Here is a 23,137-nt window from a genome sequence, read left to right as displayed (position 1 = left end):
TAGCGGGCGATTATTCGGTATCGGCCGGTAATAGAGATCGGCATTGGATAGATTGATTATTAATAATATGGGTAAGTAAGACACGCGCGTGTGATTGGCCCAGTATACGCGCTATAGTCAATCCGACCAAACTATCACTCGAAACATCAGAGAGTGGGGGCTCTAATATATAAATTAATGTTTATAATCGTCACGAATTTCGAATAAAGTAACACAGGGTTACTTCATATTGATTTTTTTTCTGTGACACACAGCAATTTACCAGTTTCAAAATTCGTGACAAGATCCGACATGCTATATTAAAAAAAATCCAAAACAACATTCCAAAACCATATAACCTTAGGCCCTTGAAAATAAAATAATGGAAGTTCTGTCTGCAACGTAGTTCGTCATATATTAACAGCGACAAAGATATTGCTAACATAGTGCCGGCTTCCCACGGAAAAGGATATTTCGGATTGACGTAAAGTAGACTGCTCCGTGGGAAGTGGTAAGAGCGTTAATATTTGAATGCCCGGCGAATTTTGCGCCTTGGTATTTGGCTTATTTTAAATTTTCTACGTATTATTTGTGGCTAAAATTCAATTCATACTTTCAATATGTAGTCGGTGAACCTATTTTACCGATACAACGTATTCCTTCACGTCACTAGTACAAAAAAATAAAATTATGACATTTCTATTCAGTGACTTCTCGGTGTCAAGTGAAAAGTTTGGTAAGGCGCGCTCGGGCATCTTCGGCCGAGTTCGGGTGGACCGGTAGAACTGGAGAAAATACGAGTCTATGGTAATACGTGAGATATGCCGTGACTAGATATCTTTCAAGGAGTGTTGCCACCTTTCCCTTTGCATTTTTCACTTCGTAATTTGAAATGACGTAATAATAAATATTGTCTCAAGACTGTCAGTCACGAATCATTGGTATGATCCGTGGCTATTCGTCAGTACATAATCCGTAGAAATTCGGACCGTGGAAAGCCGTCATTATGTGAACCAAGTTTAGTATATTACAAATATATATACTTAGGTTAATCACAAAATCTTCAAATTAATAGCACGTAATAATAAGACTATAAATATTATAATAAACGAAATCCATTCTAACGTAAGTATATATATTTTGTTGTAATAATGTTTGTATAAATTGACCCAATAAAGATATCAATCTAAATATAACAGTTTTTGTACACCTTTTTTATTCACACATAGAATGTAAATACAAATGCTGTTATATTGAAATGAAATCTTTATTGAAACAAGTTATACTGTCTTACGCGAAATAATCTAATCGTCGGTTAAAATAGCAATGTGCTAAGTCCATTTTTCATCTCATTGATCATATCAAGAATTAAGAATTATTATAAATTATATCTAAATCATAAATAGACAAATGTTTGTGTTAAAAAAAAATAATAATATGTTAAAAATAATTAATTTCGCTCACCTAAATAATTTTCATTGAAGAATAATTTTGAGATTAACTTCATTCTGTTTTATTTCTACGTAGGTAATTTCTTTATTTGGAATGACAATATTTCAAATTTTAACAAAATAATCTCTAAGAAAACACTCTTACCAGATTTTCAAATAACTTTACACTTTTAACGTAACAAAACAACGCAATCATCCGGATTTAGTACACGCTCGTGTGTTCAAAACGCCCTAAAACTGATAGTTGCGCAAAATAAAAACGAAATGTAGACTTAGCACATGGTCGTGTTCGCGTGTGGTAGCAGTGCAGCGGGCGCTAGCGCGCGGCGAGCTGCGCGCGCGCGCGCACGGCCCGCAGCGCCGCGCCGCGCCGCCGGCATCAACTGCGCTTGTCCGCGTCGCCTGAACACATTACATTATTAGCTAAGGGTGGATATGAAGGACTTACAAAGTAACGAAATAATACAGTCCACATCAAACTGCTCCGCTCTGAATATAGACACTAATCGCGTCGAATAGCAAATTGTAGATATTCGCGGAACGAAGAAAGCGCAGGACCCCTCCCGTCCGGACGGGGACCCATCCGCTCTCGCCCACGGGTATATAGCTGCGTTTGTATGCCCTTACTTTGCTACAGAAAATATATGCTTGTAGTTGGGCGCAACAACTTTAGAGCGGACTAGTAGTTTCGCGCGGACTATATGAGTAAGTCCGTTAAAGTTTAATGACTAATGTTAATATTAAATAGTTCTAATTTTCTACTATAATATTGTATGCCCATGGGGCCGGAATATGACGAATATCACCCAAAGTACACCTATAATATAAACCTATGTTCCACAGTAAAGTTATTTGATTTGATTTAATGCAAACTAAATTTAAAAATAATGAAAGCCTCGTAGTACATTTTTAAAAGTTTAAAGGTAGGGAGGGGATTCTGTCTGTAAATTATCAAATATGCACTCCGCTACTAAAGACTAAAATGGATGCCTAATACGTGATAAAACCGTCCATGGATAATTCTATCTCGAAGGGTTTTATTACCTTCGGTTTTTTTGTGCGGTGGCTGACGTTCTAAGTTCTCAAAGATTGCACCTATTAGGTGCAATCTTTGTCACAGGAGTCATGACCCGGTGAGATAGCGTAGAGGATATGACAGACTTTACAAATAAACACTACAGTTAGAATTTAACCAAATTTAACCTATTACAACCCTCCCCCCTCCATCCAAAAATTAACTACTACACTATCACTGCACATATATAACGTATATACCTAAGCATCAATTGGCGAGTGTTAAAGCAACAGTGTGGGTGTATAATCCGCGTATGTATGACTACACCTGCTCGGAGCAACATCAGAGCGGACTAGCAGTCTGGCGATAACAGTACCTGCGGAGAGCTGTCGGGCGGCGGCGCGCGGCGCCAGCACGCGCACGGCGCCGGCCGCCATGAGGCAGAACCAGTACAGCTGCGGCAGCAGCAGGATGCACATCGACACCTTGCAGCCCAGCGGCAGCGACTTAATCGCCTGCAGTCACATCCGAAACAGTCAGTATACACGGTGAATATTTTAAGTAAACTTTTATCATTACTACCCAAAATTTAAAGCAACACTATTCGGTGACGCAATAATACAGGAAGTCTTCTTTCTAATGATGAATTCGTTTAATTTCGGGATGTGGAGATAGATTTGCAAAAATGTAGTGATATAGTTTTAGTTTTAATTTTTATCAAAATCGATATCGTAACTACTTTTAGCGTTTGCCTTTTTACTTATACTTTCGTATTTGGCTATCGATGCACAATTAAAAAAATAATTCTTGTATAGTAAAAAAAGTCAAGAAATAAATTCAAGAAAAAATAATGTCGCAAAAACAAACATAATTATGTAAAACAAATAAATATAAGGGTGTTTTACAATGCATCGATAACGAATCTTGATACTTTTATCATTAAAGCAAGGAATAATTATATTATAATATGCGTTTTATATAAACATCAGTCTTATACCCTCGGCTTCCATATTCAGCATTCGACTTTCCAACTATTGGATAATTATTATTACTATTATACACAACATACACAACAGTACGTTTAGATAATGTAGCCTGAATATTATTTATTGTCCCAGTAATGGCCACAGGTCTCAAAACCATCGCGCTGGTGAAGTGCATATTGATAGCCTTTACAAACCAAAACTATGGAACGATCACTGCTATATAACACAACGGTACCTCCAGGTAGGGCAAGCCCAGCACGCGGCTGTACATGAGGCACACGTAGGGCAGGCTGGCCACGCGGCACACGAAGAACGTGAGCAGCATGGCGATCCCGTTCACCACGTACGCGCGCGTGGCCTTCAGCCGCAGCCGCGAGAGGATCCCGCGCGCCGACACGAACGGCGTGGACAACTCCATCAGGTACACGAAGCCGAAGACACAGTCGCCCAAGCCGCCACGGAGGTACTGAAATAAAATTATAAAAATGAAAAAAAAAGAACAAAAAAATCGTGTACATACTTAACTTGTAATATAAAAATCTGGGAACGATCATTCTGGAAACTGGTCTTTATTTGTAATTTTTATTTAATTCTCCCTCTTTCTCTCTCTGTCTTATTTCTCCGCAGTTAACCGTGAAATTTCATAAAAATGTGTTTTTACACAAAATAATAAATCCACGTGTTTAATAAACGACATCTTCAGAATGACATAATAAAATAACTTTATATTTCTCCACGCTCCGCTTGCTGTCACGCCCTACAGCACTACAGCACCAACACTCACCACGATGACCAGGAAGCCGAAGCCGCCGATGAACAGGTGGTGCATGAGGATGACGGGCTCGTGGCGGCAGTACTGCAGGAAGGTGGGCCGCTCGCGCTTGGCGTCGCCGACGGACAGCGGCGCGTCTCCGCCCTTTGACAGCCGCCGGATCTTGCTCTTCAGGGCGCCGTCACTTATCATGTGGACGTGCACCTGGGATGTTCAAACATCACATCTTAGATTAAATTCATAAGTACATGCGCCTTAATTGTCATCATAGTCAGAAACCTAGAAGGGTTACAGCAAAGCTGGATCGGCTTTAGTGTAATTACTTTGACGAACCGCCCCTCCGCCATTAACCAGTTACACCCCGTTCCGACCCCTTTGACTAACTTAATAGTCCACAAAAGAAATTTATTGTACATCTTCCCAAGGAGAGCGGATGCACAAATGAATTGCAATCTTATGCAACAATATAGTAATATATGCCTTAAATTATTTGCTTCTCAGGTGTAAGAAAACCTCTGTTACCACATTCAAGCCTTACACAATTTAATTAAATAGTTTATTACAAATGTCTGTAGTTTATAACCATCAAATGGACATCAAATCAAAACATTTCATATAAAGTGCATTCTTAACATCTCTTTTCACCCGACTGCCAAGGAAGGGTTATTTAATATTATGATCGTTTACCACCACCGTCTAAATTCTTTATCCCTTACTATATTATAGCACTCACCATATACATAGAGTATATATCGTAGAAGAAGTATGCGGCGCCGAACCAGGCGTACCCCTCGGAGACGACGTGCGAGGTGCGCACGAAGTCGCGCGTGCACGACCACAGGCACACCACCGCGCCAGTCACGCACGAGAACGCCGCTTGCACCGCCGACACCACCCTGAGATGAATGTAGGGGTGTAAGGGGGTTTAATTGCCGCAGGAAGGATAATACCGCTTACACCACCCCGAGCTAATATAGGGATATAAATGTCTCTAACTGCCTATAATGGGGGTTAACATAGATTTGTTATGGATAGTTTCCAAATAAATTGTCGGTATCAAAAATGTCAACCCTTTTTTGTCACCACATAAATTGCTTCTAAAATTCGTCAATTTTTTGATTTCAGACGCGAATGCACCTTGAATCACTTCAATCAAAAATTTATTATTACGAACTAAACGTTGTAGACTTCGTTGATAAAATCATATCATGTCAAAAAAAAAAAATATTTATTACTTTATAACATACTAGCTGACCCGGCAAACTTTGTACCGCCTCAATATCTATTTATCAAATATATTCATATAAAATATAGCCTATGTCACTCGATAATGTAGCTTTCGAATGGTGAAAGAATTTTTAAAATCGGTCCAGTAGTTTTTGAGCCTATTAATTACAATCAAACAAACATACAAAGTTTCCCTCTTTATAATATTAGTATAGATAACCCAAAAACATGAATCTAGGAAATCCTTATACAAATTAAAAAGCCGTAGGCCTTCACATGGACACGTTCAACTTAAAAAAAAAAAACTCATTAGAAATTTTACAAGCATTCACGCAAGGAAGGACCTTATTAGCATCGCGAGCTTACTGCATTCACAATGTCTACTTTTGACTGATTTATGAATATATGGAATGAGAGATATGTCTACACGTTATACCAATGAAATTTGAATAGTTTGAGGAATGAAAGATATGTGATAATGCGTACACTGTACACGTTATTCCAATGAAATTTGAATAGATTTTTTTTATGTTAATACTAATGTTGTATAATAATATGTCTCTGAGCTGGAATTGAGCTGGAACAAGAGAATGGCTGACTTCGAAGACCGGCTTAAGGCAGCAAGTGTTCCATCAAATCCCACGGTGATGCAACTCGCAGAGGACTTCCAGGCTTTTAAAGAACTTGTAGGAAACATGCTGAATTTGCTACGTCAGCAAGTTTCAGATTGCGTCAGAACGCTGGATGCCATGGACATGAGGCAGCGTCAAAAAGTCCTGCTCTTCAAAGGTTTACCCGAAGAGCCTGAGATCGACATACAGCGTGAAGTATTAAAGCTCATTCGCGACAAATTAGGTCTTCCGCATATCACTGAGACCTCTTTCAAGCGCTGTCATCGGCTGGGCATTCAAGGTAGCGACCGGGTTCGAGCTGTTTTGGTGCATTTTCGCGATCATCATGTCAAATCTGAAGTCTGGAAGTCCAAAAGCAAGCTCAAGGGTTCAGGCTACACTCTGTCTGAATTCCTAACCCGAGTTAGATACTCAATTCATGCAAGAGCCCGGAAACACTTTGGCATTAAAAATGTTTGGACTCTTGATGGGACGATACATGTCAAAGTCCCTGGTGGCGGCCGGGAGAGGATCGTTTCCGAAGAGGAGTTCGTGTCGCTTCTGTCTAAGTTCCCAGTTGCTAACTCTCCTCCATCGTCCGACGACAAGTCCGTGAGCTCCGGGAGCGAAAACAGAGGTGGTCGGGCCCCTTTGCAGCCCTCCAATCGCCCTCAAGACGCCAGAAGGAGATTGCCGCTAGCTGGTTTATCTGGGGACGACCTTAAGCGAAGTAGACGCGCCGTGGTCAAGAAATGAGTTTGTTTCTTGCAGTATGTAAACAAGTTTCCTTTTGTTTATTATTTTTTCTTTTGTGGCGGTAGTGCAAAATTTCTGCTCTGTGTGTGGCCATATTTTGTTGCGAATATTCACTGGCGACTACAGATACAGTGTTTTTATTCGATTATAGTACTTATTAAATATGTCTAATGTCTTATTCTTAATACTTCATTGTCAATGTCAAGTGTCACGTCAATGACATTTGTCTTTTGCTGTGTAAAATAGCCTAACGTTCCGTTCCATGTTGTGTACCTTAATAACAATTATTTTTGTTTATGTATAGTTTAACTCTCATTTTAATTGTTTATTACTAGTATTATGTGTTCCGGTTGACGTCCGAAGTCCATTATGAGAGAGAGTACATCCTTCTCGTTCTGCTTGTCGCCGTCAGATGTCACTGTTTTCCAGGCAACTCGCGCCCCTGGCGCCCTCACCTTCCTGCTCGGAACTAACTTACAAACCGGAAGCCGCCATTTTAGTTAATCATTGTTGCGTCATTCTTAATCTGTGAAGTCGCAAAGTTCTAAAGTTTTACAAACTTTTGAGAGAAAAGTAGAAAGTTTGATTTAAATTTTTGCTTTAGAATAGTCATTGTTTTCCATAAAGTAGTTTCGTGAGCTGTGATAAATGGATAAAGAAAAGCTAGTCGCGCCATCGGCGGCAGCAATGAAGAGACCACGTGCTCCCGATTCAAGTGCTCGTGAATCTTCTGAAAGCGACTCTGAGGGCACTTCAAACAGTAGCCGATCGCATAAAAAACGCCGCCGCCGTAGTAAACGTCGTTCTACATCAAAGGAATCTGAGTTGGATCGAAGGTTTGATTGCTTATCTCAACAGTTGGTGAGTTATTTGAATAACATTGTACAGGCCAATTTTGTCAGTAAAGACACAAATGTACACACTCACGCTACAGTGCACACTCAAGCTACAGTGGCCCCTAACCTCTCAAAGGTAACAACCACACAAGACGTTACATCCAGCCTGTCAAGAGAAAATTTTTTACATCCGCCCAGTGGTTCAAAAATCCCAAATATTTCGGAACCCAGTGTTTCAGTTAAAGAACCCACGGTGCCGAAAGCAAGTTCGGATAGAGTTGCCAAAATTGTGTCTTTACAAAGATTTGATACACCCGAATGGAATTCAGTACGTTATATCGATATTCAGAAAAAATACGTTGCTTTTCCTGCCTTTTCGGAACTAAGAATTAATGAAGAACTACGAAGCTTGGAAGATCCTTTTTCTTCTTTTAAATTAAGTCAAATAGAACGTAGTTATGCTGCACTCTCGAATGCCTTCTTGGCCCAAAATGAGTATGTTAACAGTGCGTTACAGAGCTTAATAAATTGGTCAGAAAAATCCGAAGGGCAACTAACACCTATTTCACTTTATGAAAATCTTAAGAATTTATTTGGTAATGAATCTAAATTTACCAGTGTTTCCCAAGATATCTTGCAAATAATATGCGGCAAGCGTGCAGAAGTATTAGAATCGCGTCGTCGTGCGTTGTTAAAAAACTTAAAGCAGAAATACATGCGCGAAGATCTCGACAGAACGCCGCCTTCGTCAGAATATATATTTAATCCCGAGGCACTGTCAGCATATATAAGTAAGATAGGAGGTTTAGATAAGCTAGATAAGAAGTTTTCTACTCGAACTGCACGCCTAAACCGTTTAACGTCACCAGAACCTTCATCTTCTAACTCATTTCGAAATAAACCCTTTCGTGCACAAGCAAGTAAGAAAAATCAATTCCGAGATAAGGACTTTCCCGGAAGAAAAGATTACGATAATTCAGGGAAAAAGTCAAGGGGACAGAAGAACAAGTTCAATAGGAAAAGAAGACATCAAAATAAATGACACACCGACTTTTTGGGGGGGCTGCCTACGGTACTACTTAAACAACTGGACAGAACTCAATCCGCCCAAGCCTGTAATAAAATTGATATCAGGGGCCCGTATTCCTTTCAATCAAACACCCCCTTTGATCATGCCGTCCACAGAAATATTAAATCTGTTTCAAACCCCTGTATCGTCCAAAATGTCTTGCGAGATAGAAGTCATGTTACAGCAACACATTTTAGAACCAGCTCCTCAAACTCCATCTTTCATCTCGAAACTTTTTCTTGTAAAGAAAGGCAATGGGAAGAGTCGAATGATTTTCAATTTAAAAGCTTTAAACCAATACATGTCCCCGAAGCATTTTCATCTTTTTCATTATCGTCAAATGCCTCAGTTCCTTCAACCTGCCGACTGGATGGTGAAGTTGGACCTCAGTCAGGCCTATTACCATATACCTATTCGAATAGAACACAGACGTTTCCTTCGGGTCAGTTACAACGGACAGCTTCTACAAATGACTTGTTTGCCATTTGGCCTCTCAGCAGCACCCAGAATGTTTGCTACAGTAACAAACTGGACTGCCGAAATGCTGAGAAGGAAAGGTCTACGCCTGGTGATTTATTTGGACGACTACCTTATTGTTCATCAGTGCAAAGAAACTCTCAGACGTCAGGTCAGGATGGCATTACAGTTTTTGACCAGTCTAGGATGGCGTATCAACTTGAAAAAATCTGTTACCACTCCGACGAGGACAGTAGAATATCTGGGCATAATTTGGGACACCAAAACCAATACTGCGTCCCTGCCCCCAGACAAAGTAAACAAATTACGCCAAAGCCTACAAACTCTCCTCGCTGCTGGCAGTTGGACCCTCAAGCAGGCGCAACGCCTCTTAGGACTTCTCAACTTTGCGACCTTCATCACCCACCGGGGAAGGTTGCATTGCCGAGTTTTGCAGCGGCACAGCCGTATCCTGCGCAAGGAACCTCTCAAAACTTCTCACTTCACCGAGGAGGTGAGCGCAGAACTGGAGTGGTGGTTGAAGAACATTTGCCAACATACTCTGATACACCCCAAAGCTCGGCCTACAAATTATGTAATAACCGACGCTTCAGATATTCAATGGGGAGCTGTGATCAACAACAAGTTTGTTCAAGGAGAGTGGAATCAACACCAAATAAGTTGTCATTCCAATCTGAAAGAATTGTATGCTGTGATTGCTGCAATTACAACAGAGGCTTCTGCTCTCAAGAGATCTACAATAATTCTTCAGAGCGACAACAAAACTGTGGTGTCTTACATCAGGAAAGAGGGCGGAACAAAATCCATTTCACTATTAAATTTGACCAAACAACTCCTGGAGTTGATAGACCACCTAGATATTGTATTAATCCCTCACTACCTTCCGGGAATATACAACACGGAAGCCGACAACTTATCACGCGACCGCGCAGGGTCCGAATGGCATCTGAAGGAAGAAGCAACTTGCATAATATTCAATCTTTGGGGAATTCCCGAAATAGATCTATTTGCCTCCGCAGACGCTCACGTCGTCCCGAGGTATGTTACACGAGACTTGTCAGACTCGAACGCTTGCTTTCACGACGCATTCAGCAGATCCTGGCGTTACGACCTGGCCTGGGCCTTTCCACCTCCGTCGTTGATGCCGCAGGTATTGCGTCACTTGAACACAGCCAGCGGTCGCTACATAATAATAGCACCCAGGTGGACGAAACCCTATTGGCGCCCAGACCTGAAGCGCAGAGCTCTCACGCGTCCAATCAACATACTGAACTTGAAGGACTGCCTGATAGATACATTCACAGGGCGAGCCCCAGCTCATATCTGCAATCTACAACTGGAAGCCTGGCTCATTTCGGGTGGGACTCATTACTAAATAATTGGTCACCTGAAGAAAAGGAATTACTTACATCATGTTGGAGAGCATCTACTCGTCGAACCTACACACCTATATGGAATAAGTGGTTGGTATGGTGTCAACAGTTTGATATAGATTTTCGTTCTCCGAAACCTCATGATTTCGCTAAATACCTAGCTCATCTTTATTTATCTGAAAAATTAGCATATCGAACGATACTGGTCTATAAGTCATCGATTTCATCTATTTGTGAAACGTTTGGTAACTGTAAATTATCAGCAAGCCCTATAGTTAAACATATTCTAAAAGCAATATCACTTGCAAAACCAGCTCCACCTAAAGCTCCGATATGGGATGCTAGGATTCTTATTAAATACCTTAAAAATACTAATCCAAATATAAATAATTTATATGATGTTTCCAGACGCACTGCAACAATATTATTATTGTGTTCTGGTCGTAGAGTACATGACCTTTCTCTTTTGCATTGTGATCCATCCCATTTTATAGATAATGGTGATTCTATCACTTTGAATCCCGTATTTGGTTCTAAAACAGATTCCATATCACACAAGCAATCTAGTTGGTTATTGCATTCTTGTCCTGATAGGAATGTTGATCCTGTTTTCTGGCTTAGGGCCTTATTTAATTTGACTAAAGTTTATAGAGACTCACTTTCAAATCTATTTATTGTTACTAGGGGTAAGATCAGAGCAGCTACTCCTACAATTATCGGAGGTTGGATTAAACGAGTACTAATGGAAGCTGGTATAGAGGCATCCCCTGGTAGTTTTAGATCAGCTGTCTCTTCTTTAAATTGGATAGAAAATTATCCTATTAATGATATTTTGGCCAAAGCTAATTGGCAACATGAGACAACTTTTCGAAAATTTTATCAAAGAGAATTAAACCAATCCGAGCATTCTACTTTGGAAAAATCTTTATCGAAGTACTTTTCAGCACCCAATTGAGGTTTTGTTTTTAATTCTGTAATTTATATAATTCTTCATGTCTATAGAATCATAGTGAATTATGTAGATATCTTATGATTAAGATATACTGATTCATCACATTGTTGCATTAATTACAAACCTTTACATAAGCCACCAGGAGATAACAAACAAATCTCTCATAATGGACTTCGGACGTCAACCGGAACACATAATATGCAAATTTTACCTTCCAATAAAATTTCTATTATGTTTCCTGAGACGTCCGAAGTCCAGGTAATGTCTTCCTGGTGGTACTTTTAGCCATTCCTCATTATGAGACGAACAATGATTAACTAAAATGGCGGCTTCCGGTTTGTAAGTTAGTTCCGAGCAGGAAGGTGAGGGCGCCAGGGGCGCGAGTTGCCTGGAAAACAGTGACATCTGACGGCGACAAGCAGAACGAGAAGGATGTACTCTCTCTCATAATGGACTTCGGACGTCTCAGGAAACATAATAGAAATTTTATTGGAAGGTAAAATTTGCATATTATTTCTTTTTTATTTTTTTATATAGGTACTTTTGATAAATGTTATACCACTTTATACCTTGTGTGAACCACGGTAATTTTTACTTGTACTGCTCTTTTGTGTTTCGATCATTTCTGTAGTCATAGACAACATTTATCATTTTTATTTTACATATTTTTATTCATAGTCTATGTTTTTAATACTATTTTCGTTGTCCCTAGTTTTCATACCCATAGAGCATAGTATAGACGAATAGACACGAACTTGGTATACTACACTGTTCAGCGAGTTACTCGGCAAACTTCTTGCGAGTACGTATCTAAATCGCTTAGCTTTTTGTTATTGCACTGCTATAATTTTATTATTATAATATAATTTGTTATCATTGCTATTAAAAATAATTTGGCCATTTTTATATGTTTAGTGTTTACCTTAAATTGAGCTATATGTCTACTTTAATCTTAATTTAAAAATTGTGAACAGTCAACTTTTGGGTTTGGTGCTGGAGTATGAAATTTAAGTTTAGTTTTATTTTAGTACTATTTCCGATTGTAAATTATAATTTATATAGATAGTATTTTATTTATTGTTTATATTTAATTACCATGTTAGATGATGATGCTTATCTCTCTCTAAGTGATTCTTCTGACATTTTTGAATCTTGCTCTAGCTCCTCGGATGTTAATTTAAACTACAAACTTGGGGAGGTATTCTGTTCCTCAAAGAACTTTCTAAATATATGTCATATCAATGCGCAGAGTATTCCAAGCCACTATGCTGAACTCGAGGCTACCTTCAATGTACCTAGTCTGCATGCTATTTTAGTATCAGAAACCTGGCTGAAACCGTCGTTGCACTCTTCTTTATTTCCACTTCCCGGCTTTGTCCTGATACGTAACGACAGAACGGGGAAGCGTGGTGGCGGTGTAGCTATTTACTTGCGCGCTAACATCAAGTATAAAGTAATTTCTGCATCGCCTTCATGTTACAATGCATCCCCCGAGTTTCTGTGCATTGAAATTGATGTCATGGGCACTAGGGCGGCTCTGGGTGTAGTATACTGTCCTCCCTCCATCGACATTTCTGACTCTTTAGAGTCAGTTTTTGAGACTTTAGGGTCTGAGTACACACACTGCTTAATAATGGGAGACTTTAATACTGATATGTTAAAATGCACTCCACGATCTCTAAAACTCAAATCCTTAGTTGAGTCTGTAAATTTCACACTTCTTGCTTTATCGGCCACTCATCATAATTTCGACACTGATGACTCATGGATTGATCTTATCATTGTAGCTTCTTCTGAGTGCATTGAAACCCATGGACAACTTTCCGCTCCCGGGTTCTCACGGCATGATCTCATTTATTCTTCATATAAGATCAAGCCTCCCAAACATAAACCTGCTGTTTTAGACCTGCGAAACTTTGCAAAGATTGACTTAAACAAACTGAAGAGTGACGCCTCCCTTATAGACTTTGCTCCACTAATTGATGCACCAACTGTGGATGAGAAAATCTCTTTTTTCAATAAATCAGTTTTATCCCTCTATGATGCTCATGCCCCGGTGCACAAGGTGAAGTTGAGGCGTCCTCCTGCCCCTTGGTTTAATAATGATATTAGAGTGGCGATGACCAGACGGGATCGTGCCTTCCGGAAATTTAAAAAGGAGCGTACTGAATTTAATTGGTCCGCATACAAAGTTGCGCGAAATCGATGTAACCAGATGGTACGAATAGCCAAACGCCGATATATCCATTCTATTATTTCTCTTTCATCTGCCGCTGATATGTGGAAATTTCTTAGGTCTCTCGGTGTGGGCAAACCTTCATCGTTGGATTGCAGTTCTTCTCTATCTGTGAATGACTTAAACCGTCATTTTATTTCCACGTCTCCCCTGAACAATGCAATCCGTCCTCTCACTATAGCTTCCATTGCTTCAATGCAATCTTGTCCTTGCCCAACCTTCGACTTCTCCTCCGTTAGTCAGGAAGAGATCAAAAAGATTATTCTTAGTATCCAATCCAAGGCTGTAGGATGTGATGAAATAAGTAGGGTCAAGATTCTTAACGTCATCGATAGCTTTCTTCCAGTTATTACGCATATTATTAACTTTTCTCTAAGGTCTGGACATTACCCCACTATCTGGAAGAATGCTTTTGTTTGTCCACTTCCCAAAGTACCCCATCCTGTGCTGGCTAACGAATATCGGCCCATATCTATTCTTCCGTTCCTCTCTAAGATTCTGGAAGCCTGTGTACATAAGCAAGTCTCCTCTCATATATCAAAATATAACCTGCTGAGTGTATATCAGTCCGGGTTCCGTTCTGGTCACAGCACCACCACTGCTCTAATACGGGTATGTGATGACATCAGACAAGGAATGGATGATAGAAGGCTCACGGTGATGGTGCTTGTTGACTTTTCCAATGCTTTTAACACGGTCGACCACGATATTCTCCTTGCCTACCTTTCCCATCTCCAATTCTCCACCTCTGTCTTGGATTGGTTCTCTTCTTATCTTCGCGGACGCCAGCAATCCATCCGTATGGGCAATAGCACCTCGGATTGGGCTCATTTAGAGACTGGCGTGCCGCAAGGCGGCATTCTCTCACCATTACTATTTTCTCTATTTATTGACTCCATAACTTCTGTTCTCAACTGTTCGTATCATCTGTATGCAGATGACTTGCAACTTTACGCTCAAGCAGATTTGAATAATCTCCATGGCGCAATTGATACAATTAATCTTAACGTAAGTGCCATTTATAACTGGTCATTGCGCCATGGGATTTCAGTCAACCCTGCCAAATGCCAAGCGATCGTCATGGGTAGTTCAAGGTTGCTGACAAAGGTAGATTATAGCTCCCTACCACCTATCTTATACAACTGCTCTCAAATTCAGATCGCTCAAACAGTGAAAAATCTTGGGCTTTATATCGACAACTCTTTGACTTGGTATCCGCAAGTTGTGGAAGTATGCCGGAAGGTCAACGCCACTCTGCGCTCACTATATCGTCTAAAACACTTTCTTCCTATTAAGACCAAGCTTATGCTTGTCAACACTCTTATTCTGCCTATTATTGACTATGCAGACGTGTGCTACCCAGATCTGACCGAAGCTCTTCTTAATAAACTAGAGCGCCTTCTCAATAATTCTATTCGATTCATATTTGGTCTCCGAAAATATGATCACGTTTCTCTATTTCGTCGCCAACTTAAATGGCTTACTATTCGTCAGAGGCGTAACTCTAGGGTTCTCTTCCTTCTTTATTCTATCCTTTATGATACGAATACTCCTTCTTATCTGAAGGATTCTTTCCAGTACCGGCACTTAACTCACGATAAAATGCTTCGGTCATCTCATAATTTAAAAGCAGATATTCCATCACATAATAGTGGCTTCTTCCATTTTTCCTTTACTGTTCAGGCAGTTCTGCTCTGGAACGCCCTGCCCGTGCACATAAGAAAAGCTCCAAGCAAAGCGATATTTAAAAAACTTGTCCGAGAGTATCTGAGCTCCTCATCTGACATATAAAGCATTTTTTATCTCTTTTCTCTTCACCTATATTATATGTATATATATATATATATATATATATATTTATATTTATTTATAATATTTTGTTATTATTTTTTAGATATATGTGTGTATGTATGTATTTGGATATGTATTTATATATGTAGTAAGTATTACAATATTTATGTATTTTGACACCTGCCGCAAATTCTCTCCACTCACCAAGGGTTGACTGGTAGAGAATGCCATCAGGCATTAAGTTTGCCCTGTTGTACCTTAACCGTGTGTTTGTGTTACAATAAATATATAAATAAATAAATAAATAATGTTCGTTGTATAATATTATGATTGTTTTTTAACGTACAATTCTATATTTACTTGACTGCGGAAGGTAATATTTTTCGAGCGTATGTATGTATGTCTAATTTTTTGGCATGCCTTATAGCACGAACGGGTTGAAGGATTTTAACAAATGAAGTGTCGTGAAATTGTGAATTGTCTAAATTGTGGGGGTGACGTAGGCTATATTTTTAAATTCTAGTTTTTGTTTTTGTATCTCATACATCGCATCATCATGAACAATTTCTTATTACATGAAATTTTAGCTACTTTTAAGGCCGTATTACAGATATCTTCGGGGTACAAGGTAACCTACATAATTGTACACTGGTATAGAGCTAGTATACACAATAGAGTGACATACTTGTTGCATATATCCATAACGTCGCCCTGTCCGAGTCGGAACTGCGTGCGGAAGCGGGCGCCGGACGCCGTGCTGAGCGCCGCCTCAACGCACGCCTCGTACAGCGACATGAAGTACACGAAGCCCAGCAGGGAGAGGGCGCAGCCGCGGGGTACCGAGATCCTGGGAAATGTGTGTTACATTTAGATTGTAGTGAGATTCAGATAAAAATTGAAAGTTAAATGTTTATGGCTCAGGTGCAGATTGCGATTGAAATACAGAATGAGATGAAGGTTAACACTAATGTTGCGGACGGCGAATAAATAGTTTATAAGTTATGATTGTAAATTGTTTTTTAAATGCGTAAATTGTTAATTAGTTAAGATTTATATTTTATTATGTTATATTATGTACAATTGTATTAGAAATAAGTTATTCTATGTAAATAAATAAAGGAAAATAAAGATACACATAGGATAGAAAGAGAGGGATATGAATGAGCGAGATAGCGTGCTAGAAAGAGAGGGCTATAGGAAGTGAGCGAGACGGGAATAAAAGCGACTGCTGCGTTAGCCCCCCGTCGGTTGTAACAACTAAATAAGTAAGGAAAGTAACACATGACGACAACAAACAACGAATGACAAGCGGCGACAGTCGCCGGCGACAGTCTGCGACCATTGACGTCGGTCGTCGGCTGCCATCATCTGTCGTAGGGGACGTCGCTGGTGCGGGCTGTCGCCAATATATTAAAGCCTTAAGATTGAGATTTTAAAATCTACATTTTGGGTAAGATTCAAATCAAAATTCAAGGTATAGAATCAGATTAATATAAAATGTTAGTCTACGAATAAGATTTCGATCAAAATTCAGATTACAGTCTTTAAGACTTCAATTCCATTTACGGTTATAATCACTATCAGGAACATCTTATATAATATTTATCTTGCACCTATCGCGCGTGACGTTAATCGTGCATGTTCATACCACTTTAGACGCTGATAAACGAGATCATCTTCTACTATTGTTTACATTAGATACGCAGTTATGCAATTGTTTTACTTAAAACTTGTCTGAGTAAAGTGTACGACCCCAAATGGTGATTTTTGTGCGTTTCTCGCTCGTACATTATACAGAAAAAGCGAAAGGCAAATATAAACGCGTCAATTTCGGATTACAATATTTATTCGAACAATTTATATTTAGAATACTGGTGAGTTCCGCGCCAAGCAAATGATTAAGACCACTTCAAAATATTAATATCCATAATTGACAATAACCCTTATTGATTCTGGATTTGATTGCTAGACATGGATCTCTGCCCACAATTGAGAGGCCTGAAGCATACTCCACCCAGCTCCAGCTTGCTCCAATTTAGCGAATTAGTGGAAAATTTCCAATATTAATATATTATAATATTAGGCAGGCGTAGGTCGAGTAGTAGATATCATGTCGTAAAGATAAATCAGACTTATCAGCCCAAATCAATGATCGAATCGAGGGCTTATCGTAATATTATTTAATCTTCTAATATAATTTATATTAACGACATGTGCTTCCGTACTTAAAATCAGTGTTACACTCGTTGCATATTATTTATTAAAAATACCAATGCAATATATCTGCAGTAGTATCGTAAGTTTTAAGATTCCTAAGAATCCTTGCTGCCTATATAAAATAATAAACGCTTTCTACACTCACAGCCCCACACTAGGATTCCCTGTGTCGTGGGTGCCATGAACACACACATAGACAAATACACAAACACCCAGACCCAGAAACAGAAATCTAAATTCATCATTTAGATATCTGGCCGTATGGCCGGAGAGTGAACCCGGGACCCTTTGCGCGTCAGACCGGCATGGTGACCGCTCCGCCACGCGGGACGTCATGCAACCCCACCTGCCTCATATGGGACTACAATCTGCAGTCCTTCATGAGGAAGGGGCCACAGAGGCGTTGCTACCCCTGAGGACAAGAGGTTTTTATTTGGGAATATTGATGACCACGACTTTCGTTTAACTACGAGTAGTAATTCACTGTAAGTGAATAAAAACTACAAGGTACGCAGTAAAACGGCATTGGAATAATATAATTATGAATACTTAATTTAAATCTTTACCACGAATACATTAAATATACATACTTACCACAAATTTAAATATTTACGTATATTTAAATATATTTCAACTACAGACCGTGAACCTTACTTAAATTCCTGAGTTACGCGTGTAGCAATAAAGATAATGTAACACGTCGGCTGAATCTATCTGCGATAAGTCTAGATTGTCACCCTTTACATAAGAGATTTCTCTTATGTGAAGGGAAGAAATATCAAATTAATTATGCGAATTTTTAAATATTCACGAAATACTCGAATAATTAATTTGTCCTGTGGTTTGATTCCGGTGGCACCACCGCCACCCCTGTTTTGTCTATACCAAATGTCACACGGAGGAGCGGTCACCATACTGGTCTCACGCGCAAAGGCTTCCGGATTTGACTCCGGCCAGACAAACACCTTAAAGATGAATTTGGATATCCATTCTGGGTCTGGGTGTGTGTGTACTTGTCTGTGTGTCCATGGCAGCCACAACACAAGGTATTCTAGTATAGGGCTGTGAGAGAAGTTTTCGTTTCACATATTGATATATAAATTACTCATAGTTCTTCGCTCATACGCTTACGGTGAGACACAATTTATCGACGTTTAATTTCTTTAGCCTTGACTACGAAGCTCGGCGTAGTATGTATAGGACTATGCTACATGGAGATGCGCACGCGCGTCGTTCCGCGTCAACTCCTCCGAGGTTACTCTGATTAATCTGACACTTGTTCCAATGTCCCCAATTTACTCGTGTCGTAGGTACACGTCCACGGATGATATCAATTTGTTTTATTGCGTCTAAAGAACTTCCCGGTTTTTTATCTACGTTCATTTTGTTTTTTTTTTTCTTTTTATGAAACTATCGTTTTGGGAAGCGAACCTGTGGGGAAATGGTAATTTAAAGGATTGATAATTTTAAGTGTACAGCCTTTTTATAATGGTCCTTCTCAAACCGTTGCACATTTTGGCACATGTATATTTTTAACTTTTATTGATAAACGTAAAAATTAAAATTACGGTCATATTAAACAAAATATATAATTATGTATATGCATGATAATCCTTGTTAAATAATAAACATATGTATATTCAGATAGGAAATATAACGATTATAAAACGGAAACGTAAAAACAGATGGCTACCATAATTACCATGATAATTATATGAGGACCAAGTTCATTTCGATGACGACAACATTTTATTCAATAGGTCCATGTTTGTACCAGATTTAAGGCCGTTAATTCCTTAAGTGGTATCTATCCTACAAGTTCGACATAATTGGTTACCAAATTAATTTACTAACAACATTTTATGGTGACCGAATAGGACCCATTGTTCAAATGGTTCTATCGTCAGTAGTGTTGGCCCTGCGATGATCAATCAGTCAGTCAGTCAAGACAAGTATTTTTATAAAAATACAGATTCCGTTAGTCAACTCACCGATCTTCAGCTTTGAGTTCGATGAGGAGGCCGAGGGCCACGATCAGCGCGATCACGTTCACCACCATGCTGATGTACAGCATCGAGCGGTCGATTTTGGGCTGTGGACAAAAATATTGTTAAACTTTATAATCAAATCTCAGTGAGGTTATCTGGAGCGATAGCGTTACTTGAGGCCTTTAAGGCACTACTACTGCCATGAGTGTAGCTTTAGCTTTATTACAGGGTTACGGGGGTTGTCCGAAAGCAGTGACGTAGTCGAGGTAAAAAAATGTGGACTTTCTTAATATTTTTCTCTAATTCCAAGACGTTTTCCGGAATAAAATTAGCCCACTACTGGTACTGAGGAGAATGCATAAATTTCTCAAGATAAGAAGTGTTTCATTAAAAGAAATAGTCATTCGCGAGGTTGGAACTAATTTTATCCGGACTTGTTAATTAAACGTTTTCAGATATTTTCCACGTTCTGGGTAAATGGTGCACGTTATTTAGTTCCGGCAGTTTAGTTATCAATACCTACTGTATAATATATGTCCTTTATCTAGCGGAAGTCGAAAATGCGAGGAAGGATGAACTAATTAAAAAAAGAGGGGATATATAAACATGCGAAACTAAACTATTGAGTTTTATTTCCTTGAATAGGAAAAACAAGTAATAATATGTGGTACAGCATTTCAGGAATTTATTGGCTTGTTTATTAAAAAACAATATAATGAATAACAATGGATGAAAATATTATTCATCGTTTTTTTGTTATATAAGTAGGAAATGAGCTGTAAGTAGGAACTGCTGCAGATGGACGTATGTAATGAACCTCAAATAAGACTCGTACCCAAAGTACACCACAAATGATCAAAGGGTATTACCACCTTAGTCTGTGTCTATGTCACAGCCAGACATAGGCAACCAGCCAGCCATTCAGACAGAAGATATAGAAGTGAAATAGACTGCAAAACATTTACTTTTAAAAATAGGCACATAATTTTAGGCACTTCTTAAAAACATTTGTTTTAAGATGATATATGTCGAGAGGCCAATCCATCTGTGTTGCAACTTACAAGAAAAAGGAAAAGGTCAAAGTTTAAACTATGTTCTTCCTACAAGATTACCAGGTACCAGAATAGTTGGTATTGTTGATTGAAGACTGTGTTATACAAAATAGAATATACTAACTCTGTTAGTATCATTACTATCATATATCATGTAACAATTACTGGTCACGATATGGTTTATGGCCAAACCCCGTAATTGCCCAATTAACCACGCTAATAAGCATATAGTTAAGCCTAACAAGCATGTAGCTCTATAACCTTGGATACATGTAGAGTTCAGAGATATTAGAAACTTTTAAATAATTTATTTTATTAGTATTATAATGGAATAATATAAAAATAGTACTTAAAAGTTTTTGTTTGCTGAATGCTATGAAGAAAGTAATTTCTGGAAAAGGTTTAAAACTTAAGGCTTAAATTCTATTTACTGATATATGTTCTACTATGAAATAAGTCATCATCTCATCAGTTAGGCATGAGATTCCCTCAAAAAGAAAAGGGTTCCATAGTCCACAAACCTTTAAAAGCCTGACATTTTGCTTAGACTTTTGACTTCTCAAAATGTTTTCCACTATTTTAACAAAATTATGATAGTGTCTTCTAATCAATGTGTAAACAAAAAGACCCATCTGGTATTTGAACTCTGTACCCCCAAATTAAGGGGTAAGCATTCATACTACTAATCTATGATTATTATGAAATATGTCCCACCTAAGGTCGGCTACAGATGCATCGATACCATTGAGGACTAAGTTTGAACCCCTCAAATAAATATGTCTCATTTACAACCCAAAAGGACTCCACAAACTTTATAAAACATTATTTATTTTGCTTTTGTGTGAACAATTAAAAGAATGTTCCATAAGTTTCTATCAGTCTTCATGCAAATTAGAACTGTGCAGTTTTATACACTGACCTTGTTAGAGTTAGTCAGTGTCATTAAAACTAGAAGCTAACTGTACTGATAAAAACAACTGTAAACCAGTTGTAGTACAATGAAAATATTAACATAATGATGATTCTAGATTTCGGACAGGTTTTTTATACTTAACTGTTAAGGTAGGAGGGCACTCTGATGGAAAGGAATTACCATTGACTAAGGGCATTTGGAGCTCCAATCAATTTGTGTCTAGGGTAGACATAATCCCATTGCTGTTGGAATGGGTTACATGTGAAGCTAACATCTGTCTTCAGGAGTGGTAATGCATGCATGTTTTATACACTTTTTTTATATAATTGGTCACAGATGTATGTGCAGCAGCTACCACATAACATCAGATAGATGCAGTCTATCTTGTTTGTTACCACAGTATTATAAAACACTTAAAAGCTTACATGATGCATTTCATTTTATTTTTCAAAAGCAGGCATAGACATATTTATTTATTTATTTCCATTTAATTCAGACATAGTCCATATTTTGTATGTATTTAGATACTTTGGACCTCAGTGCCCTCAAAGACAACAAATAGGAATAGGATTTTTACCTACATATTAATGCCCTGACTGAGCATTTTTTGATTAATTTTAACATTGATTAATTTATCATACAGTAGCAACACTTATAAATACTTTGCATACAAGGAATATTTCATTTATAAACAGACAAACGTGAGTAATAACATGCAAATAAGCCACTTAGTCATGCACTAATAAATATCATCTGATATATGGTTACATCACATGGTACTCATCGCTCCATTCATGATAACTAACTGTATAAAATTAAACTAAGCTGTATGAAATTAAAAATAAAAATATTATATAAAATTATATAAAAAAAGTATACCAAAAATATTAGGAAGTAAATTTTCAAAATAATTAACTGAAGATAATAGAATAATGTAATCATTCAGCATAATATTAAAATTACAAACTTCGTAGAAAAAATAGATATAAATCTTTTGAAAAAAATTAATGTTTTAAGAGCTTGTTCAAATATATTGTTATGTGACACACAATGTTATTACTTGTCCCATCATAAGAATAGTTTAATAATAGCTGTAACTACAATATGTTATTTTGATAAATGTCGTACCACCGTATTTACTTCAGATGTAAAAATAATTTATAATTTTTACGACCCTACTCAAATTTTAATTTGTAAAATTATTTTTACCTTCATGCCACCGAATGACAGGATTTTTATCATTGTAAATCTTTTACACAACACGGAGTTAATTTTAAAACATTGTAAGTATGAATTGAAACTGAAAATATTTAGTAAAATCGGAAAATAATTCGTATTTCGTAGTCACAGAAAAATTGTTTCACAAATGTCAATAGTCAATGTCAAGTTGGCGATATGACACTTCGCCCGGTGATTCTTTTGTCTATTGTTCAATT

General features: G+C 38.3%; 1 protein-coding gene across 1 annotated transcript; it reads right to left on the bottom strand.

Moving 5' to 3' along the window:
* Positions 1-1,415: 1,415 nt before the first annotated feature.
* LOC140746037 (TLC domain-containing protein 3A) lies at positions 1,416-23,076 on the bottom strand. The gene is made up of 8 exons (XM_073078017.1): positions 22,911-23,076; positions 19,740-19,840; positions 16,217-16,378; positions 4,937-5,099; positions 4,216-4,407; positions 3,667-3,897; positions 2,822-2,960; positions 1,416-1,832 (listed from the first exon to the last, which is right to left on the bottom strand). Exons 1-8 carry the CDS (start codon positions 22,941-22,943, stop codon positions 1,810-1,812), a joined length of 1,044 nt encoding a protein of 347 aa, XP_072934118.1. The 5' UTR covers positions 22,944-23,076; the 3' UTR covers positions 1,416-1,809.
* Positions 23,077-23,137: the final 61 nt, after the last annotated feature.

This window comes from Epargyreus clarus, unplaced genomic scaffold (genome assembly GCF_041222505.1).
Source record: "Epargyreus clarus isolate Ecla_fem2 unplaced genomic scaffold, WU_Ecla_fem_2.2 ptg000012l, whole genome shotgun sequence".
Lineage (NCBI taxonomy): Eukaryota > Metazoa > Arthropoda > Insecta > Lepidoptera > Hesperiidae > Epargyreus > Epargyreus clarus.
This window is presented reverse-complemented; position numbering and strand designations above follow the sequence as displayed.